Raw genomic sequence first — 14,780 nt, forward strand, 5'->3', positions numbered from 1 at the left:
GAACATACTAATTTGTAACACTTGGTGGAGAGGAGCTGAAAAAGCACAGAGCCTGGGTTCAGCTGTTCTGTATAAACACTGAATGGCTCTTGCTGAAATGATTATGCCTAAAATACAATGAAATACATCTGATGCAGGAGAAAAGATAGAATCAGTAACTTTCACTGATCTCCTTCCACATGTAGTTTTAAGCAAAGCTTCATTTCCTCAGGCAATATTAAACAGTTAATAAACTTAAAAATTTACCTAGAGAATATGGATGCTTGTTTGAATAGCGTATTATTTGAGCCGATTCTTTTCTTTGATGCTGAATCTCCTGAGTATGCCACTTGACCACTACGACAAACCTTGCACAGTGAGAATGAACAAAGATATGCAAATACAACTTAAAATGAAAAGAAACTTGCAAATGCTGCTTTATTTAATTCTTACAATAGGGAGGCACTTTTACATTAAAAAGAAAAAAAAAGGAGCAGAGGTTTCATTACAACTACAATACTCTGAAATATTCTTCCATGAAAACAAAAAGAAATGTTGTCTGTGGAGAAACTACGTGATTTTTTTTTCATCTTTAATTTCACCTCTACACCATTTATTACACTTAAACAAACAAAACGTAAAAAAAAAAAAAACCCAAAACACTCCAAAAACCAAACCGTTTTTTTTTTTTTTCTCCTGTTTGCATAGGCTGACATAGGCATTTAGAGTATTGCTGACACTTTACTTTGTGTTCCTCATCTCATCGTTTCTGTATTTGTTATATAAGGCAAAGAGGCTGACCCAAGAGCTTTCCAGAATTCGGTGGCTGCTGAGGAGATACTATAAACGAAGTAATGGTGTGTATTTAATGTCAAAAGTCCCAATTCAGCTCCACCTTGCATAAAAAAACCCTGCTAATTTCAGTCAACTTATTCTTCAACTTAGCCCAAATGAAGAATGAGTGTGCTGGGATGGGAGGAGCGCAGGGAGGGATGCCTTCCTGCAGCTATTTCTCCTCCATGGGAGTCTGGAGAAACTCAAGCTTTTCCTACATGCCATCTTAGAAAAGTGAACTAGAAGTCACTGGCAATTAGCCCCTGGGTGTCAGTTGTATGGTATTCCTGCTGATAAGCAACTACGTATAAACCAGTGCTGGGTAGATTTGCAGAACTGTACTGAGACTGGCTGGTGTGTATTACATTACACAAGTGGGAAGTGAAGTTAATAACCTCAGACAACGCAATAATGTTGAAAGATGGGTTCAGATTCTGCAATACTGATGTACTAATGTTAGTTCTCAACAATGAAAGAAACCTCACTAATGTCACTGGGAATGCCTCTGGAGAAAGGCAATCCTCAAAATGAGTATTGTCACAATCCATCCTTTTGTACATACATTTCCACTTCAGTGTCTCAAGTGAAGAAAGTAAACCTCAGGTCAAGAATCCTGGCAGATAAATGTCTCTCTGGTTGATGGATGAGAGCACATATTCATCGCTTACAGCAATTCTCTTGCTATTTATTTGGTTTGAGGTTAACAAAACCACTAGTTGAGCTGCACGGGGAGACTTCTGGTTGTGTGAAAATGAGTTTGGAAGTGGAAAGAACACTCAAAGGATGTTAAAGAAATATTAGAAATGCTTGAAATGCGCACACCTGAGGAAAACAATACTTTTCTAATTACCTGTTCCCTTAAAGTTGGCTGAACAGAATATGGCTCACATTCTGATGTTACTAGCAAAACTTAGGCCTTCAGGTATGTCGGAAACACAGCTGTAATGGCTCACAAATAAATCTCTTCTGGGGCTTTGTGAATGCAATGTTGACCTAAATAAAGGGGATATGATGGACCATTACAGGGTGCTCGTACTGAAGAGTGCTAGGTTTGTCATGAATGGAAGAAACGTTTGCCACAATTTCTCAGCTTTACCTAGCAAATTCCAGTTTCATGTCCTGTGATGAAGACCAGAGCTCCTTTCTTCATGCCATCTTTTCTGTTTTCCAAAATTGCTCACTTTGAAAGTAAATTACCTGACCTGATCCACAACTCTGTTAGAAGTCTGAAGCTGAGTTCCTAAGATAGAAGAATTAAAGCTGGTACAGTATAAAGAGAGCTATTTTCAAAAGTTGAGCTACTTACAAAAACACTTCAGTTCTGAAGTTGCTATACCAATATTGATACAACTTGTAAACACATTCACAAAGAGCTTGGGCTCTGGATTCCGGAGTATTTTTTCCTTTATCAAAAGCACATATTACAAAACCTGTAGAGATTTCTCTTTGTATGTTATGCTTTAAAAGTTTAATGAGAATGGTTTTGTTTAGATTCAAATACAATACTAAAATTTGCAACTTGTAACTTTATGCTGATATATGAAAAATAAGAAGTAAAATTGGTTCTAAGCAGCACTTCCTGAACTTACTCTTTAAACTAAATATATCAAGGGCCTAGTATGAGCATGGAAGATAAATCTAGCTTTAAGATTTATCACTGATATGAATAAAAGAATATTTTACAAAATTTTCATGTTGATTCTCTCTTTACAGATGAAAAGAGAGGGGATTTTTTTCCTCATTCTATATAAAAGGGAGGAAAAACATGCTGTTGATTATTTTTCTGGCACATCTTGAATAAAATAATACAGGCTTCATTATGACATGAAACTAATTACGCAAATTGTATCTGAAAGAAAAAAGTTAAATTAAAAATTGAATGGTTAATGCATAATCAGTGGGCATGAGTGAGATCTAATGTCATTGTGTTTAGAAATGGCTTCATCCAGATCCAGCTGTCTGTTGTTGACCTTCACCTCCATGCAGCCGTTATAAAAAGCAGTTACTAACGTAGCACCCAGAGGAACATCTGCACAGAAACACATTCAACACGTTTATTAGGCCAAGGCATGCAAATTCTTATGTATTTTTCAGATTAGGGAAAACATGGGGAACACTCTACTCCCCAGCTATTAGTCATCCATGGGAGGAAAGAGCAAATTGGCAGGAAACACTTAAGTTGTTCTCCATTTTCTTTAAGATTGAGATAAAGTCAGCAAAGCTTAGAAAGGTCAGTAAAATTTGAAATATGCATTAGAAGTCTTCTCCCATCCAGAAACCTAACTATGTGAATGTTTTCCATAGTAGCATTAACAACAGTGAACCAACAGTTTGTTTCCTGGAGTGCGCTGTTCTTGTCCTGACCTACAGATGTCTATGGGTTTCGAGATCACAGAAAGAACCATCTTGCTTTTGCCAGAAAGCTACTCTGGATTCAAATCTGCAAGTTCTCAGATAGGGAACGTCTGGGAACTCCACACGTTTTACTGCTTCCTTACTGCTGCTTCCAAGAGAATTTTCTGTAAAAGACTCACTTTATCTGTTCCTTATTTAGGTATTGTTTGGGTTACAGCAACATAAGATCATGGATATGCTTCCAGGAGGCAATATGCTAAGCACAAAATCAAGCAGGCGTTGCTCCGAGGTCCTAGGGTACCACTAGATTCTTACGCAGTAGACAGAAGGTGATCCAAGTACTTTCAGTAACTAGAACAAGGATGCCTAGAATCTGATCTCAAGAGCATCATCTTTTTTTTTTTTTTTCAGATACTAATCATCCTGCCCCTTCTAGAAGAGAGACTTGATGGTCTGGGGAACAAGAAATGTTGCTTCCTTGTCATTTTAATTTGCTGTAAGCTGAGGTACAGCATAAACAGTCCTGTAGATTTGTGCCCTTTGGCCTTTTTTGCTCCAGTGATAACACTGCTGTCATAGAACTGAGCAAGTCTCATTTAGCCTGCACCGATTGCACTGAATTAATTAACAAAGAGGCATACTCCCAACGCTGTTACTAGTTTGAAGAAATATGTATTTAAAATGGAGACTTCTGGTCTTCGTGAAATGTCTATTTTTGTTGGGTGCCTTTAATAATACAGTTCTCAGCACTGTAGCTCAGTGGGGGGATCCTTACCTACCTTTTTATACTGCTCAGTAATCCCAGAAGCTTTTTCAGGGGTGTGTCAGAAGGAGTAAATGAATTGGTGTAACCAAACTGGCAGTACATGGGGACCTAAAGTAGTTTTCCCGTATTACTTTTTCTCTCTTTGATTACAGAAGCTGTTGTGGAAGAGAGTCATTTGGATAACATGGGGTTTTTTTGTTGCTTTTTTGAGACCTCTAAGTAAAAGTTGTTTACACATACAGAGGGTTTTTTGTTAATTTGCAAGTTGAAGACACCTTTTGAAACTGAGAGATTATACTTACTTTTAAGGAGCAGCAAGTAACTAATAATTGCTTCTTAGCTATTTGGGATGCATGACTGAAGCCAAGGTCTTAGCTCTTAAAACGCCAATTACTCCATGGCTGGCAATGTACTAGAAACAATCATTTAAATATCACAAAGATGAAGAGGTCTAAGAAATGACTGGAATCTTACTTAAGTTATTATGGCTCAGTTGACCTACTGACTCACCTCTACTAAGTAAATTCTGGCTTCATCTCTCCTTTTAAAAGTGAGAAGGTATTACAAAAATACTGATGCTTACCTATTGTGGCATGTGACGGTACTGTACCATTAGTGCATTCTTCTCATTCTACATTCGAGTTGAACTCACCTGGTTATCTGGTTTCTGAGATATTACATAACCATTCAAAATTAGAGGAGAAATTGTCATATTTGGTGCCTAAATCTTGTTACATCCTTGATTACCAGTGTATGAAGACTTGTAGAGAACAAATAAATTCCAACATACGGACCTGGATGCTGAGGCAACCACCACTTCAGACAGAGACTGTGGTAGCTGCAGTGCTGTCCCAAATCCTTTGCTTCTATTCTGACAAACAAGCCTAGAGGGTGGAACTGTAATTCCAACTTGCTCTGCGTATGCTTCCTTGGAAGAAATGCCTAAAGGTATCATCTCTGATGGATACAAAGTTCCTCCCCTCTTTCTACTCCTGTGACCCTTGTCTCCTGCAGATAAAGACCAGCGATATCTGGGGCAGTGCTACGCCACTGTAGCATACGTATAAAGTGGATGCCAATTCAAGACTGTTGGTAGAACTTTTAGGCTTTCCTTAGGAATTGTGACTTACTCTCTCTAAAATACCTGTAATAGAGGATACAGAAAAGCCCTGACAGTATAATATTGTAACCGCGGTGTCTTTCCCCTACTGATTTTCAAGTTTGAGGGTCTTATGCTTTGAAAGATCTTCATCTGTGGCAGTGCTATTTTTCTTCATGATTCATCCTGAAATCACACTATTTTATAGATAAGCATGTGTACACTTCCTGCATAAATAGTGCTCGTACATGTCTTAAGACTGGGGATACACTTGTAGCTTGCATTAAACAAAGTATTTGCTGTTCCAACACACTTTCTGTCTCATAAAGATTGCCAGTCATCTATTTCCCAGAGTTTAATTGCTGAAACTATATTCCTGACTACTCCTTCTGCGTTTCTCCAACTTAATTTACTTACAAATGCCTGGTTTTCTTACATACTTGAAGCAGTTCCTAAATTGTGCCAGCTGGTGGCATTTCAGAGACATGCAATGCTCACTCCTACCCAGGTCAAAAATCAAGACATTGTCCAAATTCACACCTCTAGAGAGACTCGTGCCTTTTAATGGGCCTAATAATATTAGGCTACTGTTGAAAACCAGGCTCGCTCAAAAGCTGAATAGACTGGATGGACCAAGAAGCACTTGGGGGCAAAAAGAAAAAACCTGTTTCTTTTCATACAGTTGTAGGCTTTTTCTTGCTTGGGTAAGGCTGAATATAATCAGGCTTGTACAAACAATCAATTAATGAAAAGAAATACAATTCACCTGGCAGGCCGCCCAAGTAGGTAACAACATTTGCCATCATTGCTTGGTGCAGGATAGACAGTTGCTCTGGATTGCTTCGGTCTGTGTGTGAATCAACAGATAGTTCAAGTTGCTGTCTGGTTACTAGAAGTCCAACCAGCACTTTCCTGGGTGTACATAACTTCTTTGATTCCAGCTGTGCGACAGTGATGTTTCCAATGGTCACAATAATTTTCTAAATGGAAGAATGGTAGGTCACAAAAGATGTCACATATAACTTCCACACACAATTATACTTAGTTCTGATGCATTCTAAATTTGGAAGTAGAAGAAAAGGAAATGATAGAGCCACATTTTAAAAACCGGAACCTTAAGTTGGAAAAGTTACCAAAGTTGATGTATAACTTTCACTATAAAAAATCTTTGGCTGTGGTTCAGAGGTGAAATCCTGTTTCTCTTAAAGGCAAAAGGAGTACTCCTGCAGCTTCAAAGGTAACCAAGTGTTCACTACAGGTTCTTATTTGGGCAAAAGCATGGATTAGCCATGGTGTATAATCATATTCTATCTTGGGATACTTGATGTAAACAGATGTAAATTGAAACTTAAGGACAAAAAAGATTGAAACTAATACGATGCCGTTACCATAATATCATCATTCTACTTCTGTGATATTCCCCTTTCCGCTTTGTGCATTTGTAAGGAAAGGTTAAAGAAAACATGATGTAACGGATGGACAGTACCTGACATAAGAGCGCTTAGTGCTTAGTCACTGCTGTAGCAATTCTTAATAGTAATATATTCTCTGCATATCATTATATAAGTGCTCTTCAAAATATTAATTCAGCCTACCAGCTCTGCTGCAAGTAAGTGTGAGTAGCTTTTTTTTTTAGTTTTATTTTTCGCAAATGGAATAGTAAATTATGTGAGACAAAAATAAAAGCTGTGACTTATATGCGTGTCAGCGGCTACAATAACTGTAAGATCACCTGTGAGTCAGAGGAGTTAGAGTCCACTATGGACAAAGCAAGAGGCACTGTTTCGTTAGAAACCAAGGCAAACATAACACCAGTGTCTGTGGATGGGCGAATAGTCATAGTCACATTTATTAGCCAATCTTCAGCACTGTCAAGATTATCTGTTTTAAAAAGAATAATTGAAATTAATTAATCCATCTTCTAATGAAAATTAATGTTGTTAAAAATTAGTATTTAATCTGCTCCCACGGCAGAAAAATTAGTACTAATCTCCAGAAAAAGCAGTGAACTTTGGAACTTTTAGAAAGAATTGCAAGTCTGAAAAAAAAAAAAAAAGGCAATCCAGAAAACCCCCAACCCCCCATAATCTTTAATCCTGCATCTTCCCTAATCTTCTGTGTTTATTGGACTTTTTTTGCTACCTTCTCCATTTATAATGCGGAACAAGTGCCACATTCATTAGAGGTCAGTTCAAAATTAAACCTACCACCCACCCCACCCCCAAAATTTACTCATAAATTGCTGCCACTAAGTAGAAGATTAGCAGTTTTCATACACTAATACATTTCAAAGCAGTTCCACTATTAAAATGGGAATATGCAGGTGCCTAAAGTGACTATGCAGATAGTGCAAATATAATTTCATATGATGCATTCATAGTAAAGCTAATATAAAAATTACTATTTAAAAAGGTATTAGTCATCTTTTCCATCTTTTCTTCCAGTGTCTCTTCCCCATCCCATGTTCCTAAAACATGAGGTGAGGTCATATTCCTACACAAAGCCAAATGGGCAGGGAGACAGTGGGCTACAATAGCTCATAGAAGGGCAGCAGTAGGTGTGGGTAGCCTCTCGGGTTTAGGGGTGTGGGGGGGGGGAGGTGAGAACAGAAAGGAGAGGGTGTGAAGTCATGGCAGCAGCCCCAAACACAAAGGTCAGGAGGAGTCATGGCAGCATGGTGTTAGTGAATGAATGGGAGTAACGTTGAGGAAACTTGAGTGGCATCGGAAACTCTGATATAAGTTGGTTGAAAGCATAGAATATAAAAAGCTGGAGAAATCTTTTGTTCAAAGAGTGGGTGAGGGACTTCAAAGAAAAGGTTTGGGAGAGAATAACAAGTCCTGGGATGAAAAGGATTTGGGATCAGTGCAGGGTTGAAGGGTAGCATAGCATTTGGGATGGGGAAGAGTATAATCACAATAGGATTTGGGATGATGCTCAAGAGATGTCTCATTTTGGGCCCTCAGTTGTGCACAAGGAGATCCTGGATTGGAAATTTTGAAATTAGGGCCAGATGTCAGGCAAGAAAGTTCCGGGTTTGGGAAGGAGCAGGAGATGCACCTAAAACCTTGACAGGATGTTCATTTAGAAGCAGAATTGCGTACGCAAAACTATTGGTGATCTCTTTCTCCACCCCCAGTCTTCTTTTTCAGTAATAGGATAGCTTTCCCCATTGATGAACAGGGGACAGAATTAGACCTTTGGAAAGTGAATGTGTTCAACAGTGCCACCCTTTGCAAACAAAGAATACACTTCCTAACTTAACGCACTTCAAAAATTAAACGTCTGACACCAACGGGATCAGAATTCCTATTCAAGTAAATTTCTAACAAGTTATGGGAATCACTGCTGGATGCAGTGGTGTGTTTAGTTTGTGTGTGTCTCCTTTCTTTTTTTTTTTTTTTTTTTCCTTTAACAATTCATCAGTTCCACTACCAGTCCAGCAAAAAATATAGAAATAGACAGAAAAATACTCACTATAGTCTATCTGAAATTTTGCCATTCCAGTGCCAGGATAGAAGGATCCTCTCTCCACTGCTACTAAACAGTGTTTGCTTTGTTTTTCTTGAATAACTTCTTTTACACCTGAATGTCCCTGATTCATCAGGTTCCAGGCACGAATGCATCCATCTAGGCGAGGGTTAATCTGTAGAAGAATTACAGCATTAGATATTTGCATTCAAAGTTGTTTTAAAAATGTTAATAATAAGCCATTACTTTACATATCAACTTATTTTTGCTAGCCATATAGGTTAGCTGGGATGATGCTGGGAGAAAACAAATGGCATGCATTTAGTACCTCAGCCTTCAAAAGGTATTTTTGATTTAATAGCATTTCCCATTTTGATGCTAGTGATCTGTACAAAATGGATTGCTTCAATTTTTAAAGCTCATGCTGTCCTTTTGTTTAGGTCAGAACAGCTTTCCTGTAGCTGAAAGACAATGATCACTAGCACTGTTCCTTGTTCGAGGTTTCATCTTCTCCTTGTACCAAAACACAAAGAAATTTTTGGAATTACTTTCTATTGAGTAAGGGGATGTTGTTGTATTGCTTCATATTTTTTCTCTCTGCTTCACTTCTGAGCAAAAATAGATTTAAAAAAGGAAAAGGTGCAGCCTCTTCTGTACAACTACTTTTTGCCTCTGTTTAGACTGACAATTAGTCTGAGGGCTCCTGGACTGAGAAGCAGACGGTTGCAACAACTTGACTGTACTAATCCCCAGCATAAGACACAGCTGTCGAGGACAGAAGACTAAAAGAATCATGGGCCTTGTCTATCCTGGGCTGTTATAAAAACTATTAAAAATGAAAGTTCATTGTGCTGCCCACACAGTGAATTCCATACCTATTCAGAGCCTAGCAAAAGCCAGCACCAAAAATATGAATCAATCTGAAATGCTCTCGCAGCAGAAGTGGTGGTGATTTAGGGAATCTTAAAGCTATGTGAGGAAACAGGCTACAGAATCCTGAAAGATTAGACTGTAAATGCTGTGGTTTTGTAACTGAAACCTAACTGAAGACAGGTTACAAAGCTTCATGCATGTCGATTTTTAAAACAGTGGTTTAATAATCTGATTTTCATTTTCCATGCCACTCTTCCTTTCTCTGACTACTAAATAAACAATAAAACCCCAAACAAATAACAGACCAGTATTAATCAACATTACTTTTTTTATTTTAGTTACCTGTTTAACAAGAGTGTTGCCCACTTTGCGAGGTAATCCTGCAATGTATACCTTAGTTTCCAAGAAACCCTGTGATTGTTTAAAAAGAGTTCCTGGGCTGTTAATACTCATCACTGCTTCTTTAGCTATTTTTACACTGATGCTGTGTTCTAGTTCTTCAACCGATATCTAGAAATAAATACAAAAAATTACACATATATACACACAAACATGTAGAATATTTTGAATACTAGTTACATATGCCTGTATGAAACATTACTAATGTTTCTCTAAACTTCTAACCTGTAAAATAGTTTTAACACAGTCAACATTTACAGCATATTTAAACTTGAATCGTAACAACCGTCCATATCCATGGATGCTCACAGGAGGATGATCTTCCATTCCACCCCCATCCTACCCTTGGGAAAACCCATGCAGCTGATTAGTTTGCTTTATGTGCTACAGAGTTTGCAAGAAGCTGATTTCTGCAATTGCTCTATATCCAATCCACATTTGGCATACAGTTCTCCATATCACTGCAAACTTGCTGCAGAAGATTGAATCTTCAGATGGGACGTAGATACAATAGGTTCAATGCTTGCTTCTGCTATTATTAGGCATCAAAGCACATTTTTAACCTTTAGGAAGTTGTACTGAACTGAAACAGGAGGTCTATGTAGAATCCTAGCTTGTCTTGCTCCCCTTTAAAAACTAACAAACACAACCTAACTGATGTTAATAATTTGGTGATTTATAGATAGTGTAAGTGAGCAAGGTCTTTCACCTTAGGTATGCAAGCTTGAAGAACAAGGTGGATTTCTGGTCTAGCAAATGTAAAACTTGCTCTCCAGATGAAGTATCTAATAACTATGCATTTGACCATCCAATCACGCTTTTTAATATTCTGCTGCTTTCTTCTTCATGACTACAAGGAATAATTCCTATGTTGCTAGCTAGTGGCAATTACCTCTTTCTTGATCGTAAACAGGTGCCATGATTTCCCAGGTGTAAGGCATTCTTGTGCATTTCTTGGCTGATTTTTTTAAATCAGGGATTGAGGGCACCATTTTAAGCCTTTTTAACAGTTGCTTAGTTTCTCCCTATTTTACTTATCAAGACAGAATGTTCCCATAGTGGGTTAAAGGAAGGAAAGGAGAGAGGAAAGCCCAGCTTACTATATGCCACAGTCCATCATTAATGGCTTTGCCTCCACTGGTGACTTTTGTTCCAAATTCATTCTTGAATTGAATTTCAATCTTCCCATCACGTAGAGCAAGCAAGATCCATGCTGTATTGTCAAGGGATTCTGCATATAGTATAACTCCCTCTGCATCATATGTCCGAAAATCAAATTCTGCTGTAAATCTGAGTTGTGAAGAAGGAATCTTAATAAGAAGACAGGAAACATGAAATACCGTATAGCCTAGGTTAACTCACTAATAGGGTAAAAAAAGTTCATACAGAATTACCAAAAGGTTAATATCTATCTGAGCAGTTGTGATATCTGCACACAATTAGTCAAAAGCAGAATCTAATGTAAGCCTTGTTCATGTGAATCCAGTGAACTGGATTGAGATTAATGCTGTGAGCTGGGATTTGAAAGAGCCTTGGTTCAGTTTCCAAATCTGCTACGAGCTTTACGTGTGAAGGGTATCACACCCCCTTGAGTAAGAAATAGATGTAATATTCCTATTGCATTTTGTGGAGATCCGATGCAGAAAAAATACACGATCTATGATGTGCTTCAGTACAACGTGTTTGCCAAGTGTTGTCCTGCAACAATTATAACATAGCAATTTGCTTTCATTTGCTTTTCATTATTGCTGCCTTTTATACGTCATTCTCTGATTCGAGGATTTGGTGTCTAGATCTTGGCGGGTGGTTGAAGATATACGTGTAGCAAAATCATGATTTATATTATAGTACCTGTACAGTGGAAGACAGAGTATAAGTATTGCGAAAAACGGTCTTTGTCCCCTAGAACTTTTGGGCTAGATTAACTATGAAAGGAGAAAACAAAGCATTTGGAAGTTAGAATTTGCTGAAGACAACAAAAGAAACAAGTAAGGGAGCTGTAATTAAGAACTGTTACTTTGCTTTCACTCTCAGTCTTGTTCTTTGTCCACTAGATGTCATTGTCTCTCATGCAGACCCAAAGAAAAATCATTCTCTATTTACACAGAGACTATTAAGATAGCTTCAAACATTTATCATCTTAGAAAGGTCTTCCAGGAGAGCATTAATGCCTGGTCAACTTGGAATAGCAGTAGAGGAAAAAGTTCTCAGTATTTATGTCCTTCTGTAAGGTTCTGAGGCTCTGGGGATCACCAGCTCAACAGCTGCTGCTGCTGTTACCCTCAAATTGTTCGGTCAGTAAGTCAAGGAAAACTGCAATTTCAGCTGCTGCAGTGAAGAAGTCCAAGAGTAATAAAGGGGTCACTACCATTAGCAACTGTTCTGACAGCTGTAAAGGAAATCATACAGACGGTGCTCTAGACAAGGTACTGGGCTCTGTCGGTGTCCTTGGAACACCCTGTGAAAGGAAGCAAGGGGGTGGGGGGGAAGCATTGTCCTGGTTTTGTTTCTCAGCAGTATGTGTGTGGCATGCCATAGCTTCTACCCAGAGCAGAAGTGAATCATCAGCAACATCCAAATGAAAGCCATTCCCATATATAACTGGAAGCTGTACAGTAATTATTTTTCTATAACATCTGAATTCTATGTTGAGAATTCTAAATGCCTTCCTGTATCTGTATTGCTGCCTCCCACCTTCCCCAGGCCCTGCTCTTTCCTTCAGGGGAAGAGTAAGCTTCTCTCAGGAGAAAGCACCAATATTTTTGCTCTCTTGTCCACAAACCAATGGGACCTAGTACCTGTTAAAATTACTGCCCTCAACCCTCTCCCTTTTTTGCTCATTCAAGTCTGCATCTCTTTGAGCTCCTTCTCCCAGTCCATACACCTCTCCCTCCAACAGCAGTGGTAACCAAGGATTATAATGGCTGGCAGACTCCCACTCCGTTATTCATAGACACGATCACATCTGAATGTCAGTGGCGCATGTCTTGCCCTAGCTGTGCACTGTTTCCTGGCTGGGACACAGCTGCTACTGCCTGGTACCTGCTTCTGAGGTATCTGGAAGATACTTGCTGACCTTTTAGTGTTGCCATGTAAGAGAGCTGCTGTCTGTACGGATGAGGTGGCTCAAGGACTGTCCCGGTTTGAAGTAAAACTGAACCAATTTTCTGTTCTGTAACTTTACATCCTAGCTAGGCCTCCTCTAACTCTCTGAAATTAACGGCATATTGTGGAGAAAACTGCTCGTTCTCAGAATGATAAGACCAATGTCTGTGCTCCGTGCCAAGGAATGGTATGCAGGGAGGCCCTTGCTTATACTTATTGCTATAACCACCAAGGTCAGCCGTTTCGTTATTTGCCCCTTAGGGGGTCAGAAACAGAAAAAACGTAGAGGGGTCACATCGGTGGGGAGGAGTGGACAGGACAGGTGACCCAAACCTGACCAACTGAGGTATTCCATCCCATCTGCCCCATGCTCAGTATAAAGGCTGAGGGATTAAAGAGTCAGCCCCCTTCCTGCGATGGCCGACGTCCAGAGAGGACTCTGTCTGTTCACCTGCCTTTGATCCCGATCCGTGTGTTCCTGACTCCAGAGCTGGGATCCAGTTCCGATCCGTCTCTGAGTCCAGTCTGGGACTTCCCCAGTGCCTGCTGGTGACGTGACTGTCATCCTGGGAGCTTGATACGGTTTTGTATATATTGTATCTATTTAATTATTTTCATCTTTATTTTTATTTTAATATTAATTCTTCATTAAAGTAGATTAGTTCATTCTAAACTTCTGAATCTCCTTTATCTCTTTCTCCTCCTCTCTCCTCTTTTGGGGGGGAGAAGGGGGAGGAAGGGCCATCTGTCGGTCTGGTTTTGGTAAATTCGGCCAAAACCCCAACAAGGACACAGTACAATAAGAGAAGTTGTAAACTGACTCCAGACACATTATTCCTGCCTGTCTCCTTTCAAATGATTCCAGCTTCCTCTAAGTGCTAGTATATGTAGGAGCATGAGTTAATTTATTCTCCTTATAAAGGTGTTTTAACCAATGGGGAGATGGTGATATAATTTATGCATGCAATGCACTCTTTCTAAACCCTCAGAAAATTAATAGAAACAAGTGTCTGTAATTTCAATGCATACTTTTATCAATAGCAAATGCTTACCTTGTGACATTTGGCAATTTAAACTTTAAGTACAGAACAGGAATTCCTATAAATTGCTCTGCCAGGTAAAGCAGTTCATAATTCTTTTCAAGGTTCAGTGGGATACACGCAGTAACAGACTGAAAATGGTAGAGAATAAAACAAGCTGTTAATGCACTGTGATAGTTCATGAAGCAACTCCTGTTATTGGCTGTTAGCCTGTCACTTTTTCTAAAGCAAGGGCTTACCTCTGTTTTTTCTTTTCTAAAACTTGAATACCTATATACAAATGAAGGGCTGTGTTTTTCTTTTTGCTTGAAATGTCCACTTATTTAAGTTGTTGGAGGATAATCCAGGTTGAAACACAGTTCTAGTGGACTGCTACTAATATTTAAATATTTAGTATTTGAATCAAGAATTCAAATCTTCCATCAGGCACTTTCCTTTTACCAGGGACTTGTGACACCCACCTACTAGGGTCCTGCCAGGCACCATTATTAACGTTGTCTGGAATCTAAACCTGATCAGATGTTAGAAGTGAATGGTGCCAGAGCTGTGTCTTGAGAAGATTTAATAAAAAATTTTAAAAAATAATTAAAAATAACTTTTTTTAAAAATAACTTTTATTCTTTTGGCAGTATCGACCCACAACTACTCATAGCTGAACAATCTCTAGTATTACTAGAATCATTTATCTGGAATATTAAGTAAGAATTCACAAGTGGATTAAGTAATATTTTAATAGAAAATGTTTCCATCTGGCTGTTCCTTGAATGTACTTGTCCTATTTGAGATTTGGAAAGGAATGTTGATGAAATCAACATCACAATTCCTGCTGGAGTAGCACTGAATTAATATTTCTGAGAAC

The 14,780-nt window shown here is 38.7% G+C and overlaps 1 protein-coding gene across 1 annotated transcript in view; it reads right to left on the reverse strand.

The window, feature by feature from the left end:
• Positions 1 to 388: 388 nt before the first annotated feature.
• PROS1 (protein S) overlaps positions 389 to 14,780 on the reverse strand; it is a 35,910-nt gene continuing 21,518 nt past the window's right edge. The window contains exons 9-15 of the mRNA XM_074168445.1: positions 13,934 to 14,052; positions 10,877 to 11,066; positions 9,720 to 9,887; positions 8,511 to 8,679; positions 6,766 to 6,914; positions 5,800 to 6,013; positions 389 to 2,842 (exon numbers count right to left, since the gene is read on the reverse strand). Coding sequence (XP_074024546.1) covers positions 2,697 to 2,842; positions 5,800 to 6,013; positions 6,766 to 6,914; positions 8,511 to 8,679; positions 9,720 to 9,887; positions 10,877 to 11,066; positions 13,934 to 14,052 — 1,155 coding nt within the window. The 3' untranslated portion in view covers positions 389 to 2,696. The remainder of the gene's footprint in view (positions 2,843 to 5,799; positions 6,014 to 6,765; positions 6,915 to 8,510; positions 8,680 to 9,719; positions 9,888 to 10,876; positions 11,067 to 13,933; positions 14,053 to 14,780) is intronic.

Source organism: Numenius arquata, chromosome 1 (assembly GCF_964106895.1).
Source record: "Numenius arquata chromosome 1, bNumArq3.hap1.1, whole genome shotgun sequence".
In the NCBI taxonomy this organism is placed as follows: domain Eukaryota; kingdom Metazoa; phylum Chordata; class Aves; order Charadriiformes; family Scolopacidae; genus Numenius; species Numenius arquata.